General features: G+C 40.4%; 1 protein-coding gene across 2 annotated transcripts in view; it reads right to left on the reverse strand.

Moving 5' to 3' along the window:
• The window catches only part of STIM2 (stromal interaction molecule 2), a 71,817-nt gene extending 61,640 nt beyond the window's left edge, over nt 1-10,177 (reverse strand). For both annotated transcript variants that reach the window (XM_027897525.1, XM_027897527.1), the window contains exon 1: nt 9,959-10,177. In XM_027897525.1, the coding sequence (XP_027753326.1) occupies nt 9,959-10,169 (211 nt within the window). In that variant the 5' untranslated portion in view covers nt 10,170-10,177. The remainder of the gene's footprint in view (nt 1-9,958) is intronic.
• Nucleotides 10,178-10,497: the final 320 nt, after the last annotated feature.

Here is a 10,497-nt window from a genome sequence, read left to right on the forward strand (position 1 = left end):
TTTAGCTAATTTCAGCATATTATTCCAGAAAAAAATAAACCCAACAACTAAACTGAAATAGCTCAGCATGAGGAAGATGATGTTCTGAAGGCCTAAACCACAGCTGCCAACACATAATGTCTTTAGGTTTTGAAGAACTACAGCCACAGGGCAGGTCTTTTAATACCAAGAAGTCCTATTTCATTTCTTAACAAAAACATATATGTAAAAGCAGTGACTTGCAAGCTTTATTCAAACATTTTCTAGTTTTACATATGCTTTCAAGTGACAATGATTAGTATTTTGTTTCCCTATCTTCATAATTTGTAGTATTTCTTCCTGAGCAACAACCAGGCTTTTTCCAAAGAACAATCCACTATTATTACTCCCCAAAAAATCTCAAGTATACAGCTAATCAGCGATCCAATTAATCAGTTAAATCCAGTCGAAGTATACACTTAATGGTTTGACAGTACTGATTAAAGTAAGCTCCTTCCTCACTTCTCTCCCTGCACCATTATTTTGCACTTCAACACTACCATCTCATCACCCTGTCACAGTCACACATACTGTGAAACACCAGAGAACTCTACAAGCAACAGCAGTTTACCTTGAGTCCCACTTCAACATCCTGCTGCACACCAAACTTCCACTCCCTCTAATGCTCCATTTGTAACCATCTATTTGTGTGAAGATGCATCCTTTTTCTTTCTGTTAAGATAACACCTGTACCTGTAATTGCTGATCACTCTTTTGTAAAGAAATGGTGATTTCTGTGACCCTGATCACAGGCCAGGTTGCACACAGAGGTTCCATTCTGTTGGAATAAGGAAGTCACACCACTCGCCAACATCAAGAGAAATTAGAGCCTTGTCTGCTGTTCACAGGATACTATAAACAGACATGAGGCAACATAAAACAAGTTACCCAGTGCCTCTGAGACAAAAGAGAAACACACCACAGATGCATAGTTTCTTAGGATGTTTACTGCATAGAGGAAACGAAACAAACCAGTTTTACTTGGACTCTTTTATAACAGTGTTTAAAAATAGTAATTGGATGCATTTAGAGTTCAGATAGGTGGAGTTTTTTCTTTCAAACATCTACAACTGAATCAGAATGGGACATGTTTTTATTATCCTGTATTAATAAAATCATATTTCATCAGTTTTACTTTATAGAAATAAAGTTATGCCAGACATACAATTTTAGTTTTAAGAATGACCTCTATTACAATAAATCAACTGGCAAAAACCAAATTAATTCCTGAAACAAAGGTTTCATTCCAAAGCATGGATTTTTATTTAAGTTTACTACCTACTACATTTAACATCAGTTACTATCGTCTAGAGTAACTAATCTCTTTAAAAAGCCCTACTAAAATCATGGTTCTACTGCTAATCTAAAAGTCTCCCTCTGCAAGTACTATGGATAGTTCAGTATTTCCTTATCAATTTTGAATGTAATTTTTCAGATTCACAGTTGGTAAGACCTGTGTAAAACACTGCTTTTTGTGAGTACCTAAGTCTCCCTTACCCACCTTTCTCACTCACTATTTACTTGCCATGAGTGGGCTTCTACTCAAATGGTTAACAATACCTTCCTCCAGCCCTGTTACCTTCTGTCAGATGCTGTTGTGCAGCTGTGCACTGAACTGAAGCAAAGACCTGATACTGATTGAAAAAAAAAAAAAAAAAAAATCAGTCACAACTTTCATCTTGATCAATTCCCCCAAACTAGTCCAGCTCCAGATGTGACAAGTGAGCAACTGGAACACATAGAATAGGCCAGCAGGGAAAAAAGGAGACAAGCAGAAAGGAGGAGCACCCCTTTCTGAGAAACACCCGACTCCAAGGTCAGGTTAAACCAGTAAGGAAGTAACATCGTTTAAAGGCTGCAGAGCTATATGTCTGGCACCACTGCCTGCAACACTAACACAGTAAGGCAAATTATCGGAAGTGGAGTTTCACAAGACCAAAACCAAAAAACCACTTTAGTTAAAACGCAGCCGTAGAATGAAATGCCAGTGAATAAATACACAATAGAGGTTTGTACACTGAAGTCAATAGAATCCATTTCATGGGCTCTTATCTGTACTTTAGACTGACATATCGCTGTGTTGTTTCCAAAGTGACTACAATACCCTCTATGGTGTTGATAGTTTCAGTAAACATATTTAGGGAACACAAACCAAATATGAACAAGAGACTGAGGCAGCCCTGCTCAAAAAAAATACTGACAAAGTTAAGGTTTTGAAATAAAAATTAAAATATATGCTGAGAAAGACAGAGCTGTCTTCATGCATTTCATCTGCAATTAAAAACCACAAGTAGAAAAGGATATAAATATATTTTCACTTCCCAACACATGACAATATAAATTTTGGAGCCTAATTTTCATATTTAGCAAAGCAATAAAAAATTCTTGGCACTAAAAAAGTCTTTTAACTTCAAAATAATTTTTAATACTTCAGGCAATGAAAATAACTAAGCCAAGGGTATTTTTCACATAGGCTTACAATGTTACAGCAAGTTACCTTCCAACCTTCTACATATAGCAATCTAGAATTAAAATTACAGTAGAAGGAAGTCTCCTACTCAGAATAACTACCTTTCATATTTGTCTCAAAATCATCCCAGAACACATGATTTGGGTGTGGTTTTTAACAGTATAATATTTCTTGTTTGTTATTATTCAAATAAAAATATTGTGTAGCATTTCAAAATGAGGAAAAACTAATCAAGTTTGTCATTTTAAGACTACTAGAGAGAAACAACATAAGACATTCTTTTTATTTGCTTTAGAGAAACAACATAAGACATTCTTTTTATTTGCTTTAGATCTGGGCATACAAACAAAAGATTCACCTTCTTACTGCATCTAGTGAGGGCAAGTGGTAGGAATGCATTTCAAGTAAAAATCTGTGGTTGGAAAAAAAAAATTCAGCAGACTGACAAAAGTTATTAGTCAAACTTGATAACTTCCTAGCAAAGCTGACTAAACATATTTCTCCATGTAAATGGAATAAATAAAAAAAAAATCATTTATTCAGCCATTCACTCACTCATCAAATGCTACACATGGGGAAAAAAAAAAACAACACACAAACAAGAAACATTCAGGAATTAATTTTGACCAAGCTCCAGAGAAGCCAAGAGGAGTTATTTACTATTAGGAATAAAATAGCATTTGTGTGAAAATTTTGTTTCTAAACAACTTATTTAACTTGCAGAAAACTCTGAATTTTAAGTAATTCTGTGCACAGAGTCACTAGATGGAACCGAGAAAAACTGTTCCTTTATCTGTGTCACATTACTACATATGCTTAATAATTACATACAATAAACTCCTTACTTTATTCTAAACCACAAAGCAAGAAAGAGCATTCATATAACTCCTTCAGGTATGGAAGGTTTCCCTTTTCAAGGAGTACAGAGCCTAGAAAACCAAAATGTCTTCACCAGTTTTTTATTCAACAAAACCTTGCTTAAATTAGTACTCTACCACAAGGTTTGTTTGCTTTTAAACACAGCTTTAACTAGGTTCAGATAAACTACTGTTTATTGCTCATCTCAGTTTTAGAAGCTGAGAACACGCCAATTTCTTACGAACGAACACAAACCACAGAAATATGGTACACACAAAAAAAATCAGGTATTAAAATTTTAACTGGAGACTGTACCAGAGGGCTGGGCTGCTGACAGCTTTTAAAAGCTTCATGATGCAGAAGAAAAGGCAGAAAACAGAAAGCGTTGCCTAGAGGAAAAAAGATCAAATCTACCTTTGCATTCCTATAAATTCTGAGCTACTGCAAAAGTTGAAGTTTCACACAATCCAAGTAGGTTCAACAACCATTCCAGTGTACACAAGCTTCTGTGGTGCAGCTTGTGGTTTGTGATACAAGCTGCCTTAAGTCAGTGATGGGTTCCCACCTCAGCATCCAGGAATGACTGGAGAAGCAAGATTCACCTGCAGTAGCCTAACACTGGCTGCACAGAGAGGAAATTTTCTCCAGATATACTTCAAGATCTTTGCAGGGGACCACAGGAATGAGATTTAAAAGGTCAGTGGTTCTTACCCGTTAATTTGAATTCTGCTGAATCAAGTGAGTCAACAGTTCTGAGTGCTGTGAGCTAAAATTTTAACTGTTCTGACAAGCACATTACCTTCAATTTCCAAGACAGTTTTTAGTTAAAACTCTAGAGTACTTCTCATTACACAGATTTCAAGATGTTTGTACCAAGTCTCTAAAAATGCCATGGTTTTTGAATTTGAAAGAAAATGAGCAAGATCCAGAAGAAAAGGGCAGAGGGAATAAAGCTATCACAAACAAAACTCCCTTAAGTTTGAAGTGCTCAGAGGAATCAAGTAAACAAATGCAAATTTTCTAGTATCCAGACAATCATCACATTCTGTTTATGCTGATTCTAAATTTTAACAATGCATTATCATTTTATTCACCCCTCCCTTTCAGATATGCAAAGACAGTTTCCATAGTAACAGGAGAGACTTAGTAGTAACCAAAGGCAGAATAGCACTAACTTATGTAATAACTTGAAATTCACCTTGGTTTCTAAAATGTATATGTGTTTATTTTAGGACAACAAACACAGTGGTTATTTATTCTTTACACACCCTGTTATGGTCAAAATAAACATCTCAAACTCCTGTATTTTAGAAGTCAGTTTCACAGATAGGATGTAACAGACTAATCCCAATGAAGTCTTTTCAGACATCAGGATTTCTGCAGTAAATTACTCAACACTTACGTAAAATAATATATTCTTGACTTCTGAGCATTTTTGACAATGCCTTACAAAAAAAAATAAAAAAAGAAGTACTACTAATTTTCTTAGCTTTCCCACATCACAACTCTGCTATATGTTCCTCAATGCTGACTGAGAACAGATCCTAAATACAAAGAAAACATACAAGTTAGAGCAGGCAAGCTAAAAATCAGTTAAAGGATATCAAACTTACTTCACACAAACATTCAAAAACTCCTGTATTTTTAGGTGTTTTTCATAGTGATAATATCATCATAAGAAATCTTATCAAGATCAACTGCTCCTGTCACTGGGTACAGTCGTCTTTTGACAAATATATGGCAGCTCAGCCAAGTCATAATAGATCAGTATCCCTGGAGTTAGGTAGAAGAAAATGAGTCATGCCCAAGTTGCGTGGGACCAGCTAGCCAGAATCAGGTAGGAGGTCCTCAGAAAAGCAGAGATGTCTTCAGAAAGCTTATAGCTGAAAGGGCAACACAAAAACCTGCTGAGGGAGGGATGACACAGAGCCCAAACATTTCAGGGAGAGAGGGGTTTTAAGAAAGGCTCTGCTACAGACTACTGTAAGACAAGAACAAAATGCCAGCTAAATAACCTGGCTAAATCACAAGAGTAAGACGAAATCTTCAGAAGAGGTGAAGCTGATGGTCAAAGCTCACAGGACACCAGAAGGCGCAGAATGTACTAGCAGAAGTTACTAACTAGTAGAAGTTAGTAACTAACAGAGGAGTTACAGTCAGAACACCGGAAGGCTGAAAGGCAAAAATACTCAACTACGGGCAAAGGAAGTTACAAGTGCTTGATATCTTATCTCTGTGTGGGAGTCCAATGCCACTCAGCTACCTAAAGACCAAGATTTTTCCTGGTTAATTGTTTTTTAATATTTGCTTCAAAACCCTCTACAAATCCAGCCATCCACAGCTTTTTTAGCTATATGTCATAGTTATGACAAGTCAACTGCTGACTGAGCTATCCAAACGCAGATTTCCCCTGAATTTCTCCTATTCTTTAACACTAATAATAAAGAATATGATCTGAAATTAAAAACTTAATTAAACTGAGAAACTAATTAGATTTCCAAGACAGACAACTGCATTGAGATGCTATCAAAAAGTAAATGATAGATTGAAGTCATCATCCTTCAGAGGAGACAGGACTTGAAATTTCTGTCCTCCCAACAGAAATGATAAGACCAGATCAGGATAAGTTTAACTAGAAACAAACAAATAGAAGTAATGGAACAGGAAAAAAAAAAAAAAACAAACCTGTAGTGTTGAGTTTTCATCACTAGCAACAGATACTAGCCTTAAAAAGCAGTTTACTAAGGAAGTGGTAGAAGTCTCACAGCTCACAAAGTTCAAGACCAGTGCAAGCCAAAATAATCATGCAAAAGCATTTTGCTACGTGACCAAATTCATCATTCTCTTTGTATTAGTCCTTCACACATGAAGTCTCACACACAACCACCAAATTCCAAATGCATTGTTAAGACCCAAAAGGTCACAGTTTCACAGTCACCTAAGTGATACAATGCTATGAGCAGCTCTGTTCAGACCATCACTTGGTGCCATCACAGAAAGCACACCACCCTTGTTCACCCCTCTTGACCCCCACCCACACAGTCCTGCCTCTTCTTTGCATTGGTGCTACTGCTTAAAGCAAGTCAGGAAAGAGTCTGATGAGAAATTCATCATTTTTCCTGTTGCCTGTGTTTCCTTTCACATCCAAGCAAGTTAAAGCAACAGACAGTGGTCATCAGCACTAGGGGCAAGCCGGGTACAAAACAGAAAGGAAGCATGAACTCCTTTCCTCCTCATGGGTTTCGAGTAGTGGGATGAGCATGCCTACTCCTACTAGCTCTCTTGTACTAACAATGTTGCCAGCTGGGGTCAACTCCTGAGAAAAAAGCCACACTTCAACAGCCACCCACAGGAGAACAGCTCAAGCCAATCGTAACATTGCAGCTAAAAACACGTTTTCCAGAAGCCTTCGCTTCTCAAATGCCTAAGTCTGATTAATTTGAAGAGCTCAGAATGTTAAGATGATGGCTAATTCTAGAATAGAAAGTCAATTAAAAGAAAAATCTTTTCAATTACTTTAAGGAAAAGGTTATGTTATGCTGTCTGTTGTTTCCTCAGTAAATACAATGCAGAGCTGTAGTTCAAACTGATCTAGCTCAATATTATAAGACAATTTGAGAGAAATTTATTCGCCAAATACAGGTCCAGGTTCTCTGTCTCACCTCAAAGGCAGCAAATTAATCCACAATCGTGGACTAATATAAACACGAAAAGAATCCAGAATTATTCAAAAATTTTGCAGAATTACAAAGCACCTTAAAAGTCAATGAATAAACAGCATGCAAAAACCCAGTGTCATCTTCAGGTCCAGAACAGAAGGTTCCTTAAAACTTTCTACCAAATTAACTCGAGAACAAGCAGAGCCAGCGTGAGTAGGGAAGCAGCCTCATAGTGTTCCATCCAGTGGAGACAGTTTTGTTGATTGGATTTTCATAACCATAACTAAATACCTTCAAGCAGTGTCAGATGTTACATAGCTGTCATTTAGAAATACTGTTAAAACGGTTCATATACACAGGCAAAACAACAGTAATAACCTACATAAATACCTGAGTAAATATGGCAAAAATAGAATCTTAGGCTCTTCCCTAGTCCTAAAATTCATCTTGCATCCCTTTTCTGTCAAGTGTTTAGATTATCTTTGCCAGTTTCTGCTCTAACCCACTAATAAACCTCTAGTGGGAACCTGTTTAAAAATCTATGTAATTTGACTGTTATAGGTAAAAACTTTCCAGCCTATATTTAATCTCAATCTCACCCACTAAAATTTACTTCCTCTTAAACTATATCTGAACCACAGAGAGAAAAAAAAAAAAAAAAAATGAAAAAAGTTTAAAAAAAATCCCAGTGCTTCTGTGAAATATTTCTTACACACATACCCATCCCACAGTCTTTTCCACCACACCAAAATAATACAACACTTCCATGAAAAAAAAAAAAAAAATAATTACTCATGAGTTCAGAGCCTCCCAATCCACATTGCTACTTTCCTCTGTACTTTTTGGGTTGTTTAATACCCAAGACTAAACAAAAAGTGCAATCAAAAAGAAAAAACAAAAGCCTTAAACTGATTTCACATATCCAAAGATAACATCCACATGTTGTTCGTTCAGACCAATTTGTGACTAGGAGTTCTGAATCATTTCCTACATCTCTGCTTCCCAAACATCTCTATTTGAGCATTCTACATAGTGTGGCATTTTATACATAGCAGCTTTTTAACTTCTGGGTTGTACTTCCCAAACCTGTTAAAATGACGGAATTAAACGTTTGTTCTGTTCTTCTCCAAACAAGTGTTGGCATTCCCTCCTAACTCAATGGCGCATCTGCAAGTTTTAACTTTCAAGAAAATGATATATAACTAAAATCACCCCCAGAACAAGTCATCTGGTTTTCTCCCAACCTCCAAGAGATCTTCCAGCTTTGCAAAAAGTAATTTAAAACTATTTGGGGATTAGTTACTTGACAGGCAAACTTATATGATCAACTGAAATACCATATTTATCAACCAGATGAACACGGAACTACGTTTAAACTTCCTAAAGTTTAAAACTGATTCTAAGATGGCTTTTCACTGTATTTATTTTCCAGACCAAACTGTTATGTAACACAATGAGCCCACTTATAACATGTTAGATTTCTCAAATAATTGTATTTCTTCACCAGACAAGAGGGATTGTATTTCATCACTGCTGAGAGGGAGAAGGCATGGTTGATAGGTATTTCAGTATTTCGGTCCATAAAATATAAAAACAAATTACTTTTTTCCATACAGACTGACACATCAAAATTGATTAAGCACAAAATGTAGAAAGCGTCTGCACTATACATAGGAAGAACCATTTAATACCACCCACAACCAGATTAATTACCATTTAAAAAAAAAAAAAAAACACCAAAAAACAGAGAGAGCGAGCTGTTCCAATACAGCATTTTCACAGCACCCTTGGGAAGTACAACTGCTGCTTCACAGACTGCGGATGTTCCAACTTCCTTAGTTTATACAGCAAGCCAACAGATTGGACAATTCAGATTTCAGAAGTGTCATGTCCTCAAACAAGACCGCTAGATCACGTAGCCTTGCGTCTCCATCTCAGAGTTATTTTGTGAATACCGTTGAAGTTTCATTAGTTATAATTAAAATTCATGTTGTTAAGGTGTTAGGCTGGGCAAAAGCCCATACACATCCCATCCACCGAAGTTCAATAATTTTAGCTCACGGAGTCAATACCACTCCAAACATCATCAGAAGTTTTTCTCTGATAAGAGATTCTGAAAGGGTTTTTCTTTTTCTTCCACCTGCCATGCTCCTCCTTCCAATTATGGAGCTTTTTAAAAAGCACATTATGAGATATGACAAACTCTTAAATGTTTTATAGCAGTCCCCTGCATGCAAATCCCATTTTCCTAAGTGAACTGCCTGAAAAACTGTAAAGCTTCCTACCGCTCATTACAAGACAGATTCAGAATGCGTATAAGCAATTCAAAGCCATCAAAGCCTGCTGAAATTAGATTATTTTAAACGTTTTCAGCCCAACTGCTGGTTTTAACTGCAGGCATTACCATTTGCCCTGAAGTGCTTTAGTATGAACATATTCGCTTTTCTTAACAGAATTCAGTGAAGGCTGGAATGCTTTCCACGGTTTCCTGGAGAACCGAACGCCCCCGAGGGCAGGGATGGACACCTCCGCCCGTGCCGCGGGGGCTGCGCCCCGACACAGCGGGACCCGTGGGGTGCTGGGGCGGGTCCCCCGCGCCGGTCCCGGCCTCGCAGTCGCGCTCGGGGCTCGCACACGGAGCCCGCACGGGCGGCACCGCGGGAGCGGACGCGGAAGCGGAGGCTCCGGTTCCCAACAATATCGCTATTCAACAGGACCTCGCACACATCCTGCGGCGGCTCCTTCCCGGGAAGGGCCGCGCCGGGCAGTACCGCAGTGCCGCCGCCGCCGCAGCCGGACCCCCCGCAGCCCGGCCCGGCGCCCTCTGCAGAGCCACACCGCGGCTGCCCCGCGCCCAAGGGGGGCGGCTCGGATGCGCCCGGGAACGCCGCGGACCCGGCGGGAAAGGCTCCCTCCCCTGGCCGGCAGCCCGGCGGGACCCGCGGGCCGTTACCTGTCGCCGGCTCCGCCGCAGAGGCGGCGACACCTCCCCGTCCTCCCCGCCGGCCACCGCCGCCGTCCGCAGCCTCCAGGTCGCAGCCCGCGCCCGCGGCGGCGCCGGGCAGGAGCGGCCCCGGCAGGAGCAGCGCCAGCAGGAGCAGCGCCGGCAGCAGCAGCAGCCAGATCGGCACCGGCCACACGCCGGGCGCTCGAAGCGCGCTCATCTGTGCGGCGCTGCAGCGGGGCGAAGGCAGGAACAGGAGCACGAAGGGAAGGAAGGAAAAAAGGAAGGGGCAGGAGCTCCGGCCGCGCCGCTACCGCCCCGGCGGCTCCAAACCCGCTCCGCGCCGGCCCCGCCACCTCCTGCCGCTTCCGGCGGCCCCCGCGCCGCCGGGCCACACGTCACCGCGCCGTGACGTCACCGCCAGGGGGTGGCGGGCGTAGCAGGGATCCGGTTCTAGCGCCGGCTCCTGTCCCGTCCCGGTCCTGGTCCCGGTCCCTGCTCCCGTCCCGATCTCGGCCCCGATCCCCAGCTCCGGGCAGGACAGAGTG

This window comes from Empidonax traillii, unplaced genomic scaffold (genome assembly GCF_003031625.1).
Source record: "Empidonax traillii isolate 1590-97213 ecotype Southwest subspecies unplaced genomic scaffold, ASM303162v1 scaffold545:size423049, whole genome shotgun sequence".
Taxonomy (NCBI): Eukaryota; Metazoa; Chordata; class Aves; order Passeriformes; family Tyrannidae; genus Empidonax; species Empidonax traillii.